The 18,618-nt window shown below is 37.7% G+C and overlaps 1 protein-coding gene across 1 annotated transcript in view; it reads right to left on the minus strand.

Annotated features, from left to right (window-relative positions):
• Positions 1-12,789, minus strand: part of C5 (complement C5) — an 84,988-nt gene extending 72,199 nt beyond the window's left edge. Inside the window, exons 1-5 of the mRNA XM_046451772.2 lie at positions 12,511-12,789; positions 8,492-8,684; positions 6,298-6,460; positions 2,804-2,874; positions 338-429 (exon numbers count right to left, since the gene is read on the minus strand). Of these exons, the coding sequence (XP_046307728.1) occupies positions 338-429; positions 2,804-2,874; positions 6,298-6,460; positions 8,492-8,684; positions 12,511-12,575 (584 nt within the window). The 5' untranslated portion in view covers positions 12,576-12,789. The remainder of the gene's footprint in view (positions 1-337; positions 430-2,803; positions 2,875-6,297; positions 6,461-8,491; positions 8,685-12,510) is intronic.
• Between the last annotated feature and the right edge of the window lie 5,829 nt (positions 12,790-18,618).

The raw sequence follows: 18,618 nt of genomic DNA on the forward strand, positions 1-18,618 counted from the left end.
TTAAGAGAATGAATGAGACGTATTGGGATTTTTTTTTTTCCCTTTTGAGACATGGTCTCACTATGTAGCCCATCCTAGTCCCAGTCTCCTGGGCTTAACCAATCCTCCTACTTCTGCCTTCTGCAAGGTCTATCAGATCACCTGGCCAGGCTCTAGTACTGGGACTCCCCCCACACACCCCAGGAACTGATCCTAATTTCTCAAAAGACTAAAGACTGCACATCCACATTTGTGACACCTTTTGTTAACACTAGGTGGCTCCATTTGACTGCTTCAAGGCCAAAAGTTCCTGATGTGCTTTGTAGAGGGAACTTTATCAAGTAATATTTTTACATACATAGGATTGGATGGAATCTTGAAGTCAGGAAAAGAGATAATTCCAGTATAATCCTTTTCTTCTACTATGTCAACTTCTGATCCTTGGGGATCCTTTGAATAAAAACAAACATCCTTGTCTTAATTTATTTTCTCCAACTATAAAAGAATATTTCATACTCGGCAGTCTGTGAAGAACACAGATTTATTTAGGCTTACTGTTTCTGGAGCCTTGGAAGTTCAAGAGGATGGTGCTGGCATCTGGGGGGACCCTGGTCTTGTTTCTCTTATGGTGGAAAAGGGGGGGGACAAGCAAGCTCATGGGAAAGAGTTTGCTCTGATGACAAAGCCTCTCCCAGAGAACTCACCTGCTCCCCTGAGAATGGCCTAATTCATTCATCAGGGTGGAGCCTTCTGACTCCTCCCCTGACCCCACCTCCCAACACTGCCTCACCTGAGCTTGGGGCACATACTCAACCCACAGCAGCCCTGAAGGCCCAGAAACCACATTTTAACAATTTCAACTAATTATATGATCTTTGACCTTTAGAAATACTTACCAACGAATACTCCTGACTTCAAATTAAATATGAAAGACAAAATTCAATGTAATGTTATGCAAGGTACATACAGTTCACTTAAAGCTACTTCCTTCCTATTTTGGGAACCTGTCTCACCTGTCCTCATTATCTGGAAGAAGCTCCAGTCTATTTTACAATTAAAAAAAGAAGTATAACAAAGTGTCAACAACAACAGCAAAGTATCCCTGTTAGATTCTAAACGTGAATCTAGCAGGCTTTAGAAATACCAGATTTTTTTTTTAATGTATGTATGTTCATTTGAAATTTTCCAAAGCAAATATTCTACGAACTGAATTTTATTAGCTAGACAACCCTAAATGTGTTCTATGGGCATTTTAAGCCTCTACAACCCTCAAAATGGCTAAACGAACTTGAAAGGTCTCATAAAACCTTCCCTACAAGCTTCATTTTTGTATTTGGTTTAGCAAATAAACAAGATGAGGTTTCATCCTCTTGGAATCACACTTGGAGGTCTGGTTGCACCTTAACTAAAAATCAGCACCATTTACTCAGACTGAAATTCCCGGTTGGAATTTTAAGCTGCTTTTTTTTTTTTTTTTTCTGTTGGATTACAAATTGTAACAGTTACAAAAGCCTATCTCGAGGAAGAACTACACTCAACACTGAAGGTAAGTATCTTCCCTGCTGACCTTCATCCCAGCATCAGTATGGGATTCTCTAAGATGATCTGAGTACTCTTTCCAGGAAACTTCCTACATACTGGCTCCCTGCAGGTCTGGGATGAGCTCCTCCACCTTGCTCCCTAGGGAAGGCTCTTGCCTGGAATGACTGGAATTCAGTGGTTCCTGGGTTCTGCTTTATTCACATTCAATCATGGAGATGTGGGCTCAGGAGCCTGTCCACAGCCCTGGTGCTCTCCAAAAGAGCCTAGGTTTCCTCTGTTTACTTCTCTTCCAGCCATTCTATCAGTCTGCCAGTCATTTATTAATTACTACTGTTTAAAATACTTCCTCCTCCCAGAGGTTAATTAACAGTTTCTTCCACAGGAGGACCTTTATTATTTTAAAAGAACCTATGTCAGTTCCTTTCATTAAGACCCAGTTCCAGGTTTCCTGTACCTCCTGCATTCCAAAACAGGGTTTTCTCAGCCCTTCCTGTCACCCTCTTTTGTCTCCTCCAAGCTCCTCTCTTATGTCATTTATCCTAATGCATAATTGGTTTGGTTTATATTCTAGGGTCGCTTTGTTCTCTAGTATCCCCTCTTTTTACTTGTATTCTGATAAGGTTTCTGTTTGTTTTGTTTTTGGAGTAGCAGAAGTGGTGCCACAGCCTATAGGGGAGGACTGTACTCCTACACCTGATGTTAATAAGTGAGCAGTTTTGACTAATTGCAGTATCTTTTTTCCCCACAAAAATATCATAGGTGTGTAAACTGAGTAAAGCTACAGGCATCTATTACAATCTTATAAACTGGGTGAGACCCTGCAAATTTATTTCATATTATCTATTATGTTTGTCATCTCTGACAAAAGAATAACTGCTCACCCCATCTGTTAGCAAAAATTTCCACATGTGTTAGCATATTAGTTATTAAATTCTACATAACTTAAAAGTAAGCACCATGGATTTTAATTCTTCATCTTAAATTATGCAAATAAAAAATCATAATAGATATTTAATTAATTATAATTGATTGGTGGGTGTTCTTTTAAAAAGGAATCATAAAGGATGTACTTAAATGGTTTAGTTCAAAATCCTTCAATGTGTAGCCTCCTGCATGAGTAGAGCATACGGGTAAAGGTCTATGGTGCTATTCTCATATTGGATATTTAACATCTGTTTATGGGACACTGAATGACAGAGGGTGCTGTAAGGACAGGATTTTGGAATGGGACTCCTGTCTTAAAAACAAGAGTTAGTGTCATTTAAATAAATCATATACTTACTATGAAAGTTAAAACAGTTTCTCTTTTGGCTGGCTTCAATTCATCATCCAGTGAATAAACTCTAACCTTTACTGCAAAGAAAATTAATATAATCAAAACCTCTGTTAAACACAAGGGTATTTTAAAAAACAATAATTCTTAAAAGAGAAAGTTGCTTTTAAAAACCTCAATAAATAGTCTATACATTACAATCCGTATTTAGAAGAAAGAAAATGTCACTTTGAAGACAGATATGTCTGTCTTTACCTATCTTTTCTTTATCCTAAGGTGACTCCTCTGGGTTTTCTTAAGAGTTATTTCTCCCAGTGAATTTAAAGTACAGTTCACTTTATTAAAATATACTTATGGCTGTAATCCCAGCAACTCAGGAAGCTAAGGCAAGAGGATCATGAGTTCAAAGGCAGCCTTAGAAAAAATGAGGAGCTAAGCAGCTAAGTGAGACCCTGTCTCTAAATAAAATACAAAATAGGGCTGGGGATGTGGCTCAGTGATCCAGTGCCCTGAATTCAATCCCCGGGAGCCACCCTCTCCCCCAAAATACACTTACAACTTTTTGGGAAGACACCCATAGTACAAAATTAATTATATCTATAATTAGGTCATTATTTATTGAGAATTTCAGAGCAGAAGAATAGTGACCTAGATCTACCATATGGTTATTTGGAAACATAAAATGTTGTCTTAAATTATGGTTAAAGATTTCAGTGAAAAATTTGGAGTTTGATTCAGACCTATATACTCTTCCACTTATGAAACTCAGCAAGGCCTCAACTAAGCCTTGAATTATATGGTTTTGTTAACTGTGGGAGACCATCCTTACATGTGACTGAGTCATACTCCCTGGCTGGGTGCTGAGGCGCTCAGTCACAGAAATGTGGCAGAGCTTTCCCCACCCTTCTTGGATCCGAGGGTCGGTGTCTCGTGCATGGGTATGTCTTGCTACAGCCCCATGGGTGAAGCTACGCTCACCTGCTCCTTTGTAATATAATCCTTTGCCCTGTTTAGGATAGAATCTTCCATGGAAGTGCCTTATATGTGTCCCCTTCTCTTACTGTGCCCTTGGGTGTGGCCTACCCAGGTGTCAGTCATCCTGCTGACAGTGGACATCATGAAGATAGACTCAGCCCCCTGAAACCTGACCCCTTGCGTCATTTAAATAACTTCTCCTCAATAAAAGGGGTCAGCTGCGTGCTGTCTCTCTCTTTCTGCGGACCCTTAAGGTCGGAGGAGCCGTCACAGTGACCTCAAAGAAAAAAGTATTTGTGTCTCTTGTGTGGTTATTTCGTGCAGCCCAGTTAGCCAAGTTTAACTGGAGTGACCCCTGAGCCTTTTAGTCGGGAGAACAGAAACCCAGCAGTTAACATTAGTGAACCAGATCCTACCATTATTTTCTCATGTTTAAAATAGTAATGCCAGGGGCTCAAATTGTTCATTGTCTTCCTTTCATTTCTGTCAATTAATATACCCCCACTTTTGAACAAAAGCCTTTGTTTAGCTCTTTGTTACACATGGAGTAAATGCTTTTCAATGACATGCTGTAATTTCTCTAGCAAAATCTGGTGCTCAAATCATTTCATGGTGAAAACTTTGTTCATATAATAAAAAGATTGGTACCAAAAGCCCCATATGTTTTATTTATTTATTTATTTATTAATATTTATTTTTTAGTTATTGGCAGACACAACATCTTTGTTTGTATGTGGTGCTGAGGATCGAACCCGGGCCGCACGAATGGCAGGCGAGCGCGCTACCACTTGAGCCACATCCCCAGCCCCAGCCACATCCCCAGCCCCCCCCATATTTTTAGAGGGTCAGTACTATGCAAAACTCTACAAAGAAGCTATGTTAAAATCAGTTTTACTGAGACCATGAGATAAAATCAACATGCTGAGTACGTCTCTCATGTTCTTTTTCTCTCCTCCCCCTCATACATATCTGCCACATTGAATCCCCCCTGCCCCCCACACCCCCCTCCCACAACTCTAGTAAGTATGTTATTTTATTAACTTTTTTTTTTAAACAGATGAAGAAAGTGGGGATCTGAGAGTCTAATTCACAAAGTCATGTAGGTAATAAATAACAGCCCAAGCTGGAATTTGAACCTAGGAAATCTGGCTCCAGAGTCTGCTTCTAACCACTTACACATCACTACCTCTCACTAATGTGGCAATGTTTAAAGGAATTGCTCTCATTTTCTTCTATGATTATAATACTGAGGATATATTTCACCTTTTTACCTTAAAGTCCTGATAGAGGACTTTAATTTAATAATGAGGCTGTTCTTAAGGAAAACACTGATAGCCATGAAAGGTTCCAGATATTGGGGATTAGACTAGGTACTTACTGGACAGTGACTCTGACCCTAGAGGTAGGCAGGGTGAACAGGACCCAGTCAAGGAGCATCAGTAATACAGGAAGAAGGGTGGACGTTGTTCTTGTTTCTAGGTATGCTCAAGCTTCAAAGGACCTGACCTGTGTGGGGCAGAGACTGTTGCCTTGTCACCAAGTCATCTTCAAGGGGCAAGAGATGGCACTGTTCCAGCAAGGACATTCTGTCTAAGATGATGGCAATATCCTCACCCTCTCTGGACCTTTCCATGCTGAATGGATTGTAACAGGTGCCCCTGCTGAGGAGGTAGTGGTACGGCCATGTCCCACTTCAGTGTTGACATCAACATCTACCAACATTTAGCAAGTCCCCACAGTGTGCCAAGCTTTTCAACAAAACCTGCTGGTTCTGCCTTCTTTCCCCAAAACTATCACTAATAAAATGTCAGAGGCTCCCCCGTTTACAGACACATCTCTCATAATCCTGTCTCTGGCGTGGTCAAGAGGCAAAGATGGTGAGGAGGAGAGACGGGGAGGTGAAGGCTTTGCATGCATGACCGTGTGGGCAGCATCATGCTTTTCTGGGTTAAACTTTTGGTCCACTGAGAATATTTCCAGGCACTCCTCAACCAGGGTTAGACTGGCTATTCTGCCTTTCCCCTCTAACAGAAGAACAGTGTGTTTAACAGACATTTTCTCAGGTAGAAACTCTTTGAAAATCAATATCCACACATTTCTGTGAGCTGGTGTATTCTCTGCTGAAACATCTAATCCCCTTGGCTTGGATTTGTTTCTCCAGTTTGGGGATCCGCTCCAGAGTCAATTAAATTTTTCATATATGTGGTTCTAAAGTAAGTTATTTTCCCATTGCCAAAATTGTATTTGCAATTAAGTCTTACATTTGTTTAATAAATAAATTCAAACAATTTTTTACAATGTTTAAAAAACTTTTTTCTACTTGGAAATAATTGATAGGGAGGATAATGTGAATGTTGATTTTACAATTTCTCTAGAAATTAAACATTAAAATGCTATTTGAAAATGTAAAAGTCATTAGGAATTTAGTCTCTTGAGCAGGTTGAAAACCTGTCTCCAATTTTAGGTGTGAAAAAGTTCTACAATACAGTGTCATTTTTCTCCAGAGAAGGAAGCATCTTGCACTCTACCTGACTGGTGAGGAGTGTAAACAGGTTTGTCTGTATGAACGAAGAGATATCCATTGTCATAGCTTATTGGCATTTTTTTTGATTTTGAAAAATGCTTTGATACGACTTCCAAATACACATATGAAACAGAGCCTTGTTCTCCAGATAGTTGTTTGGGATGTATCTGTAAAAGAAAATGTTAATGGAAAAGAGAAAAGTACTTTTAGGATTCTAAGACATGTTGACTTTCTCAACACCACTGCAATCTCATTAAAACCCAAATTGATGTTCATCTCACCATTTGTGAAGTGGATTGGGAGCCAGAAGAGTCAACTAAATTTGCCCAAAGCCCTTCAGTGTCAATTATTATCATCAACTTTAAGAACTGACAGTCTTCTTGGTTCCATGTTTGCTAAATGTACACACTCTTATGCAGCCACTGCTACAGAATTGATGAGAAACCTCGGCCTGGTCGGCTCCCTGATGAGCCCTGCTCTCCTCGGCCTCTGTGGCAGCCTGGCTCAGGCTCTGCACACTCTGTGCCCATCACACACTGCTGCTCCTGGGCCACGGTGCATGCTTCCCAGTGTGAGCATGTAATTATACTCATCCCCTTTACCTTCAATGATATTTGATTTTACACAAAAATATGTAATAAAAGGAAGCACAATGTATATCAGAAAATTAGGATCTAAAACATGGGGTGAAAATACTAACAGCTATTTCAGATTGTTGTAGAAATTTTGAAAACATTGTAAAAATCTGTAGGATTCTGTACTCAGGTTACTTTGCAAAGCATCTTAATTTCCTTATCCACTCTTAAGAAACACTTTAGAACACTCATGATTCATTGAAGGCGTAACCTGTAATAAATTAGATTTTTGAACTCAGGTCAATGGACTTGTCCTTAGAAGATAGTGGTACAACACCCAACAATTGGCCAAGAAAGATACCTTAGAATGTTAACATAAAATTAAATGCTTCAGATGCATATTGATTTTTATGATTCTCTCACCTTCATTTCCTTTTGCAATTGACTGTTCAATAGCACAGCTGATTGATTTAAATTTAAAGGTGAGCACCATAGGTGGCTAGTGGCAACCCTGTATATCTTTTCAGATAAGAAAATGCCTACTGAAAATAACACTTGTGGGGAATGAATTTGAATTCTTAATAAAACTAATAAGTGCAAGTATTTGTTGAGATTAGAACACTTGCCATCCAAAACTAATGACAGAATCCTTATGTAGGCCACAATTTATTTAGATCAGAGTTGATTAAACATGAGTAATAAATATACCACTTTTAAAGGATAAATATAGAAAGATTCTTCATGCTGACATTTTATTATTTGTAGTATAATGAAAATCATTTACAGTGTATCTTAATATATCCAAACCTAATATTAGCTGTAATATTCTTATGCTTATGACCTCACATAATTAAAAATCAAAACAAATGTAGAAATGAATCCAAAATATTAACAATCAATATGAGTCTAACTTGAAGTTTTCATAAAATTTCAATTTTTAATTTCTTTATGAAGAACTCAGTTTAGACAAACACTGGTCTCAATGAGGTCTAGAGCCCCTTCCAAATTTGATTTTTTTTTTTTTTTGGTTCTTTTTTAAGTCTCATAGTTTTTTTTTTTTTTTTTTTTTTTTTTAATAACAAATGACTTGCAAGCATGTCTCTATGCTACAATGTCTTAATAGAAGAAGTTGGTTGATCAAGGTTGACATTTCTATATACCATGGGTTGTCAGTGAGAGCTATTTATTTAGTAGTCAATAGTTTATGACTTTTGGATTTTAGAATATTGGAGTTTAAGCAACCACACATTCAATAGCATCCATGGTTGTTTGTGAGCAAAGTACTACAGATCAATACACATATTCATGTTCCTCTATATCTTTGCACGATAATTTTCATAGCAAAAAAGTATTTTCAATTCTTCAAATATTTTCCTTAGTACAATTTTACTTTCCAATAAGAGTTTGAACATTCACATGCATGGTTCAGAAATAAGACACAATTCTTTGTTTAGAATTTTCAGTTTCACTCAGATTATCATTAGCAACTGATAATCGGCTAATAATTGCACAGTGGTAGTGTAGCAAAAATGGTCATATCTTATGTTTATCGATATTCTAATTTTGTACATATTTTATCAGAAATATTCTGCATATAAAAGAAAATGAAGGATAAATACATACGCTTAAGATTGTAGAGCTTTGGAATTTATTTTCTGGAGTTAAAATAACATAACTTGAAGAGTAACTAATTTTTTTATCAGGATAACTTTTAATAGAGACTGTTGCATCAAATGCTTCAGTGTATCCATAAACTTGAATCACAATATTTTCAGCTGCTCCAACATGAAGTACTTTTGGTGCTGAAATAACGTAGCTGTTGAAACAGGAAAGAGTTCAGTATCTTTATATGACATGTGTTCTTATATTGACTTTTTTCTCTCACTCGTGAGATTCAACTTGAAATAGACATATGTCAACTTAAAATGATATTTTAAAATAAAAATTTATTTGTGACCTATGATAATTTCAGCAAAGTTTCGAGGAAGAAAGAGCTTAGAATTTAGATCTAGGAAATAGAGCTGGGGAATTTGTTTATGTTTAGAAAGGTAATAATAGCAGTCAGGGAGGTGTTCACGGCAACATAGAAGTGGGCGCTTGCATGTGTGTGTGTGTGTGTGTGTGTCTCTCTCTCTCCCCCTCTTCCTTCCCTCTCCCCCCCCCCCCCCGTCCCCTCCTTCCTTCCTCTTTCTCCCACTGAAGAAAAAAGAAATGCAGGTGCTAAAAACTGAATTTCAACCCTGCCATCTGCTGGCTGAATGACTGAGGTAAAGTCACTAACCCTCCTGGAGGCAAAAATAATATATCTGTTAAAATATAATTTTTTTTAAACCATACTGTGGTCAGGGTTAAATAAGAGCATGTATATGATAGCACCCAACATGCTTAGTACTCAATAAAGAATAAGATCCACCAATTTCACTAAGTTAGTTCAAAGGAATTAATCTTAGAAATACGTCTTTCTAGTGAAGGGATAAAGACGCAGAACATGAGTGAGCTGGAGGAAGGTATCTGGCAGTAGTGATGGAGCTCCGAGAGGTAACAGAAATAACAATAATCATACAACAATAATCATAAAGGCAGTAACTTGGGTAGTGATGTGTCAGAGCAGGTTAGGACTTCTTTAGAACTCTTTTCATCTTTACAAGCCAGTGATGTATTATTATTAGCCAGTGCTATAATAGCCAGTACTATTATTATTCCCGTTTTACATGTGATCAGAGGTCATGACTTATAAGTAAATGAGGTGAAAGTTTACATTCAAGTCTCTATTGTATGTGTATAATTGAGGTCAAAGTAACAAGTATTGTTCCAACCATAGACTGTTTGCTTCAATTTTATCTTTATGCATTTTATATAAGAATGGTAGTGATCTATACGAACTTTTGAAATTCAAATTTTAAAATGTGATTTTCATTATCTCATTAAATGGAAACTTTCAAATAAATGTAAATTAGGTTATTAATTACATATCATGTAAGTATCTAATTCGAATAGTGAGAACTGCATAAGAAGTATGTATCAATCTAAAAGGGCCTAGTGATTGACTGATTGAAGTGTTCCCAAAGTCTTGGGATACACCTACCACCCCACTGGGTAGAATTACCCTAGGCTCCTACCAATATCTGACTTCTTAAAAAAGTCTTTAAAGATCAACAAGTCTATGGTAACAACAAAATTAGTTTAGCAGTAAATAATTCCTTTAAAGCATCAGGCAGTTCTGCTACATAACTAATTTGGAGCCAATTATAGGTACATTTAAAAATCTCCAGACTTCCAACCCACCAGCCAATCATCTCAGTCATTTACTGCTTTAGCAGGGGACTGCAGAAAATGAGAAATGGTAATAAGATATGTTTGCTGAAACCTCCCTATGTGCTAGACACCATTCCAAACTCTGTGTGAGATATCATTATATATTATGTATTATTACCCATCATGTATAACTCATTATATATTATATTATTACTAATTTATATATATAATTATTATTCATTTGTTATTATAACTATTTATGTTATAACTTATTATTACTCCCATTTTAAGATGAGCAAGTTGCTTATTAACTTGGCCAAAATCACATAACTAAGTTATAGAATTAAGAACTAAATCTGAGAAGACATTTCCAGAATTAGCATTTTCAACAGTCATCCTAAATGGAACTTAAGACTTTTGCAATCAGAAATGTCTGGAGATAAAAAGCTATTTTAATCTCAGCATTCTTAGAAACTTTGCATTTTTCATTTAATATTGTTTTGAGTTGTTTATTTGGTGGTAGTGGTAAGACATTGTAAATTCAGTGCCTTGAAGCTCTTAGGTGGCCCACACCTGGAATTGCCACTATTTGGGAGGCTGAGGAAGAAGGATTCCAAGTTTGAGGCCTGCCTGGGCAATTTATAGCAAGATCCTGTCTCAAAATAAAAACCAAAAGGAGCTGGGGATATAACTCAGTGGTAGAGCACCCCTGGGTTCAGTCCCCAGTAATTAGGCCAGGATGGCCATGGAATCACCTTCATACAAGTTTCAGTCCCATATTTTCATTTTCTTTCAACAGCTGCAGAGGATCAAGACACTAAGCTTGCAGAGAGGTGAGAATGCTTCCTTGGCCTTTACCTAGAATGTTTCCCCCAGAAGGTTGCATGGCTTCCTCCCTTGCTTCTTCAACACCTGCTGTGTCATCTCCTTAAGAGAACTCTTATTCACACTTTTAAATGGTGCTCCTTCATTTCCTTATCTTCTTACTTTTATTTCATAATACCAGTAACTACCTGTCCCCATTTATTCCTTCTGTTGTTGGTTTCTCCCATGAGAAGCAAGCTCTAGGAATTGTCTTTTCTCATCTGCTATACCCTCAGTGCAAATCACATGCTAGGTGCTCAATAAACATTTGTTCAATCAACCAATCAATTAAAGTAATTGATTACCACTTTTTCAGAGCAAGTGAGGAGTTGCTTTTTATTAAGGGCCAATGCACTGTAGTAGGGGAGAATTCAGAATGTCCTTGGATAAGAATCTTGTGATCCCAGGTTCTAGCCTTACTTCTGCCAGTAATGTGAAGTCAATTAATATCAATTTCCATAAGCTTTAATTGATTGTCTGAAAAACAAATATGTGTGTGTATACACACATATATAATACATCAATTTAAAATAGATAAACATAAAACCAATAGAATAGAGTAGAAGAAGGGTACTAGGGGAGGGAGGAGGAGAGGGAAGGGGTAGTACTTGCAACTGAAATGGAGAAAACTATGTTATATGCATTTATGAATATGTCAAAATTAGCTCCAATACTACATGTAACTAGGAAGTAAAAAAAACCACTAAAAAGTAAGAAATAAAAACTACATAAGGTGATGGGTTGATTATGGTAAACATCAGATTAGAGATGGTAAAATACTATATACTTATGACATACTAAGAATTTGTATTTAATATATTTATGTGGAAAGTTTTGAAAAAATTGAAGTGATAAGGAGAAGATGTGAATGAAAGTCTTGCCCTTCTCTCTCTAGTCGTGTGACCTTTAGCCAATCACTTGCCCTATCTGGACATACCCTCACATCTTAAATGAGTTGGTTCCATTAGATAATATCCAGTTACTTTTCAAAAATCAGATATTGTTTCTAAATATGAAATCCCCACTTGTAAGACATAGTTTAAAATGTACAGGCTTTCAACACCACTAAAACTTGTGAAGAATCAGCTCAGAAGTGTAGACACAATTAATTACAACAATAAATTTTCAAATCACAGTATTAGACTTGACCCCCAAGTAACTCTGGCTTAACTGTGTGTAGTCCATGGAAAATCACAAATCAAACTAAGTACTGAATACAAATAAGCAAGAAATGACAAATAAGTTATTATCTTGAGTTGACTTTGTGCCTTTTTGAAGTGGAATGTGAGTAATCACTTATGTATATTTTTATAAATAACAATCTCATAAAAGCTGTCACTTTGTTAGTCACTCATCATATCAAAATGTTCCTTGGCTGTCTCATTCAGAAATGAGACTACCCATTTGGTGCTCTCAGAAGGAGAGAGTTATTTTCAAATCAACACAATCTGTTAAATTTACTGTTTTCTTCACTCATCACTACTAAGATACATTATAAAATGAAGACAATTTCTTTTACTTACGTTTGTTCCTGACTCCAACTTTTCCCCAGGAAGATTAAAAGACAAAGTATTTTCAAAAGGTCCATGGCTGGAGGTGGTATAAAACCATGGATATAACCTGCTTGAAGCTACTTTCCTTATAAATAAACTGAGCTTGAAGATTTTGGATAAATTAGTTTTCTGGTTAATTATTAATTCTGAAAGAGGGATCTCTAAGTAAGAAAACTAAAATCAGAACTAAAACACTAAAGATAGAAGTTATTTTATGGGAATTTATATCCAGAAGACTTAATTCTATTAATGCAAGTAAATAGACTCTAAAATGAGAGTTTAGCACTATGAAGAACAGCTCAGTGCTAGAATCCAGGAAGCCACCTTTGGCCTTTCTCCTCTAGACCAGGGCATTTGCTCTGATGTTGTTTTGTTTTTTTAGCATATCTCTGGTCAATTCCACTTGTTTCTAATATTAAAAAAGACCCACCTGGATTTAGTTTCTATCTCAGATGATTTTAGAAGTGTTTTGAACAAACAAGGCTCTTTCAGGGGATGGGGTTGTGGCTCAGTTGTGGAGTGTTTGCCTAGCATGTGTGAGGCACTGGGTTTGATTCTCAGCACTGCATATGAATAAATAAAAAATAAAAGTTCATCAACAACTAAAAAAAAATTAAAACAACAACAAAAAAGGTTGTCTCTTTCAGAGAAGACCTGAAAGTGATATCGTCATTGATGTTGCAAATGGTCTAAGGATAACTAAGATCTGTAAAAGAGGTCCAAAGGATAATCAGGTGGTCTTTCCCAGTCTAGAGAGAAAGCTGAACATTAGGTAGAGAAAATCTCGTGACTGGCAATGAGGATGCCATGCTGAAGATGCAGTCATCATCCTCTAAGTACTAACCAAACACTTTGGAGTTTGGTAGGGAATGCATACCCTTTAATACCCATCCATTCAAACACTGCTCATTCAAAATCTGCATCCATTTAGACACAGAATATTTTTATTTAAAAGTTCATATATTTGTATGAAGATTTCAAGATTTTAGTATAGCTCAAGAAAGACAAAGCTTCTTATAACAACTGAGAATAGCAATTAATTTACAATTAAATAAAAATTTACCTTTTTTAGGTTTTTTTTTTTTTGGTGCTGGGAATTGAACCCAGGGTTTCATGTCTGCTAGGCAAATGCTTTACCACTGAATTATACCCCTAACCCTTTAAGATTTTCAATTTGGTTTTATGATTTTATAGTCATTAGAAAAATTTTATTATGACTAATTTCTACCTTAGTATGTAATATGTACTCTACTTGAAATAGAGTTCACATCCTAACCATATTTCTACAAATCAGATATGGTCCCAAAGACACCCTTGCTTTGAATTGATAAGGTTCTATTTACCAACACCTTAATACTGAATTCGGTAGGGGAAAAAGAACAGATACATTCACTAAAGGTGTCTCTTACACGTGGCTGAAATGACAGAAATATGTCACTACTGTATGACCACTTAGCCCATTTAATTCAGAAGAAAATCTGTCAATTATTAAGCTGAGTTGTGAAAGATAGGTCAAGTTAAACAAAGCACTTTCGTCATCACTTTCGGGAAAAGAAACTTGAGGAAAAGAACACTTCAATCAACATGGGTAATATTTGTTTTAAGTGCAAAGAAGTTTGTTTGCTTGTGCTATAGGACAAATGCTAATAAATAGTATTTGCAAAGCATTGCTATGTTTAGCTTGTAGAATATATTTAAAGAATGAAGGAGTTCAAAGATTCTAAAAAAAAAAAAAAACAGATTCTCAACTGTTTAACGAATTTTTTTCCCTGTCTTTTAGATGCAAACCAAAGATGGATTTTTCTTTGTATGGTAAAAATGTGACCTTTGAGCAAATCTTTGGTTTTATTTTATTTTTGTACAAATACTGCATTTCTAAAAGAGGAGAATCTCAAAAATCTGGCAGAAGTTTTGACGATCACTTAACATTCCTGTTGATATTACCTTGATTCTGCTCTCAAGGTGGAGCCCAGATGACAGCCTCAGTTACAAGGCCCCTCCTTATCCAGTCTTGTTGGTTCTTCATTCTCCAAATTCCCATTCTTCCCTACAGCCAACCGTCTGAAGTATGTGTGGTGATTCCCAGAAGTCACCATGACATGAAGGTGCTTCTAGCAGGATAATAATTTTGTATCTTTCAATTATTTTTGTATATTTTAATTAGTAAAAGTGAAAAAGGTCTAGAAACCAATTTACTATTAATATAAACTACATACCTCTTTTTTATATGTGATAAAGGATTTTATTGTGTATCAATTTCAAAAGCAAACAAACTCATAGGGAGGCAATATTAATGGACGTTAAATCCAGAGAATGAAAAAGCAGCAATATTTTGTGTTATTGTTTTCAGAAATTTAGCCCACCAACTGTTAGCCTTAGGTGCCTGCTGCCTGGCTGGTGCAGGAAAGGTAGTACGTCCCATAACCACCCCATGTAATTTGCACAGGCCTGTTCAGTTTCTGGAGGCTACCAGAGAAAAGGAAGTGTCTCCCTGGAATTAAATCATTCTCAATTGAGACTTGAGATCATGCAAAGTACGTTCAACAGTGGAAGGGGGGCACTCAGTGGTTCTGGGTATAACACATCTGCTCCTCAGCCTGCTTTTTGGTTCAGGCCCATAGTCTCATGCCTTCATACTGTTCTTAATCTTCTTATACCCTCAGTTTGATGTGTCTTTGGAACTATGGGTAATGAATGGATTACTGCTTCTGGCTCTGGAACACATGGTACACTCAGTGCCTTTATTTAAGTGCTTCCCCTTAATAGCATTGGGGAAGGGAATCTCAGAGTACAAGCTACATCCACTTAGGGAAACGTATGAGTCAATATCTCTCATTAATCTGTTGTTTCCCACTGGGCATGTGTGTGTTTAAATGGGTTGAAATACACATTGAGCTACCAAAATGTTTATTGAAACAAAATCTTACAGAGAAGTTTGATGTGTTAAAAGAGTGGAACAGCTCCAGGTGAAGAAGAGTAGGATAGTCCATTGTCCACATGTAAACCTTTAGGTGCCCTTGAGGGCTTTACATGGCAACTCTGGGATCCCTGGACACGTTGTTTAAAGACCACCGACTTACACTACTAAATAACCTCTTCTCACATTTCTTGTTTAATTGTTCTATTCCTGTTGCTTCCCTGTACCAACTTACCTAAATCCAGGGGGAAATAAGTTTTCCAGTTGATCAGACCAAAGGAGAAACCAACTGCTATAATTAGATCTGGAATGTTCCCTAAACTCCCAAACATTAACAGCTCTTTTTTCCAGAGTGGGGCTACTGAGATGTGGAACCTTCTAGAGGTGAGGTGTGGCCTACTGGGAGGTCTTCCAGGCTTTAGGTGCACGCCCTTGGTGATAGCATGACCTAAGCCCTGTCCCTTTCTTTTTCTCTTTCACTTTCCAGCCATGAGGCAAGTGGTTTTTGCTTCACTACTCATTGCTGTGGTGATGTGCTACCCCAATCCTCATCAGAGCCCTAAAAGCAATGAGCTTCCCATATGGGAATCCCCAAAACAGAGAGCCAAAGTAAACATTTTCCCAGGTGTTTGTTATAGAGATGTGTGGGAGGCCAACCTTACAGGTGACTGAGTTACTCTCCCCAACTGGGTGCTGAGGTGCTCAGTCACAGAAATGGGTGTGTCTTGCTACAGCCCCATGGGTGAAGCTATGCTCACCTGTTCCTTTGTAATATAACCCCTTGCCCTGTTTAGGATAGAATCTTCCATGGAAGTGCCTTGTGTGTGTCCCCTTCTCTTACTGTGCCCTTGAGTGTGGCCTACCCAGGTGTCAGTCAACCTGCTGACAGTGGACATCATGAAGATAGACTCAGCCCCCTGAAACCTGATCCCTTGCCTCATTTGAATAGCTTCCCTCAGTAAAAGGGGTCAGCGCGTGCTCTCGCGCGCTCTCTCTCTCTCTCTCTCTCTCTCTCTCTGCGGACCCTTAAGGTCAGAGGAGCCATCACAGCGACCCCAAAGAAAAAGGTATTTGTGTCTCTTGTGTGGTTATTTCGTGCAGCCCAGTTAGCCCAGTTTGACTGGAGTGATCCCTGAGCCTTTAGTTGCAAGAGCAGAAACCCGGCAGAGATGGAAAGCTGACCACAGCCTCCTTTCTCTTTGTGCTCATGATCCTCTACTTCAGCTCAAGTTAAAATTCTTTTCCCAAGTGACTTGGGTTATCAACACCAGACCCTCAAAGCAGCCTTGTTCCTTCATAATTCTGTACCAGGCAGTATCCTTATCCAACTCTAGTCTCCTAATACCTTATCAGGAATTTATCACATACCACAATAAACTTGGTAGAGGATAACAGAAAAGTGACCCTCTAAGTATATACATCAGGAAAAATTCACACATTGTCCTAGAGATTACTACAGGAATGTTCTTTGATATTCCTTACAATGTCAAAAATTAGAACGCAACCTTAAACAATAGGATAATAAATTACTGTATATATTCATCAAATCAAAGCTGCAAGACACAAAATGCATAACTTTTATGAAGGTCAAAAGCACACAAAGTAATGTCTTTGTCTATTGACACATCTTTAGTAATAATACAAACATATGGTTCAAATCTATTGCAGAGGAGTTTATATTAAAATCTCAAATGGCAACTGAGGAAAGATAAAGGAGAAAGATGTTGCTCACAGTATTCTTTTAAGTCACTCATGTATTGAGTTGGAATTGCAAGTTGCAAAAGGCCACTTTGGGTCCTATTCAATAAGGAGACAGGAGAGGATTTCAGAGTAGTGAGAAAATAGCAAGCCATAAGCTTGAAAGAGAAAATCATGTGATAACAATGGAGTGCAGTTAAGCACATTCACTTCAAAAGAAACAAAAAAGAGACACTCCCACTCTGCCTTTATTGCTCAGCTGGAGGGAGGTTATAGATGTGTGGACAGTTACCTCACTTGAGCTTTTCTGTCTACACCCCATACCTTTTAATGCATCAAGCTCAGCCCATTAATCCTCTCTTTGGCTCCACTGATACATTTTTTCAGACAATCTTACTTTTTGATCAACATAAGTTCCTTCATCTAATTGTAGTACCTATTATTCCTCTAATGGCCAGGAGCCTCAAGATGGCCCCGGTTGATCCTTACCTCTTGGTAAAGGATCTTGATGCCCTTTTGTGGTTCCCCTCTCACACTGTACCAGAGTTGGGCTATTAGGTAAATAAATACAGCAAAAGGAAAGGTGGATGACTTCTGAGGTTAGCTCATACAAGACATGACTATTCCTGCCTTGCTCTCTAGTGGATTTCCTGTTCTGGGGAACCCAGCCATTGTGCAGCAAGGACACTCAAGAAGATTATGGAGAGGCCCATGTGGAAAGGAACTAAGGCCTCCTACCCAGAGCTGTATGAGCAAGCTGCCTATAGATAGCCCTGGTCACGCCCTTAGGTGGCTGAGCCCCACTGACATCTTAACTGCACCCTCAAAAGAGAATCTGAGCTGTGACTGGCCAACTAAACCATCCCTAAATTCTTGCCCATAGGAGATGAGGAGGTTAACTAATGTCTGCTGCTATTTTAAACCACTAATTTTTTTTAGGTAATTTATAATATTGTAGTAGTTAACTTCTACACCAGGACAGATATTTTTCTAAAAAGGTAACTTTCATGAAAGCTGCTTACATTCAACACCACCACAAACAGGAACATACTCATCATCCTGAAGTCCTTAAAGAACAGCAGCTTTAAAAGAAGCCTGCTTTGAAAGCGCCACCTGCTGATAGTAAATTAATAGCTTCCCAAAGAAAGCTGGACTGATGCATTCTGATCTAGCAACACCTTTCCAAGGCTGACTCTGGCTTCCAATCCTGTATCTCTTCTGAGAACAAACTTCTTCAATGCCCAGAAGTAACAAGAATGCTGACATATGACACCCTTTAGCATCAAAAAAAAAAAAAAAAAAAAAATCATATAAACATGCATGCAGTGTTTCAGCCAGCTTTTTCATCACTGTGACCAAAACATCACATCTGACAAGAACAATTAGAAGAGGAAAAGTTTATTTGGCTCACAGTTTCAGACATCTTAATCCATAAATGGGCAACTCCATTACTCTGGGCTGGA

This window comes from Marmota monax, unplaced genomic scaffold (assembly GCF_021218885.2).
Source record: "Marmota monax isolate L192 unplaced genomic scaffold, Marmota_monax_Labrador192_F-V1.1 WCK01_AAM20220418_F8-fsc00020, whole genome shotgun sequence".
Lineage (NCBI taxonomy): Eukaryota > Metazoa > Chordata > Mammalia > Rodentia > Sciuridae > Marmota > Marmota monax.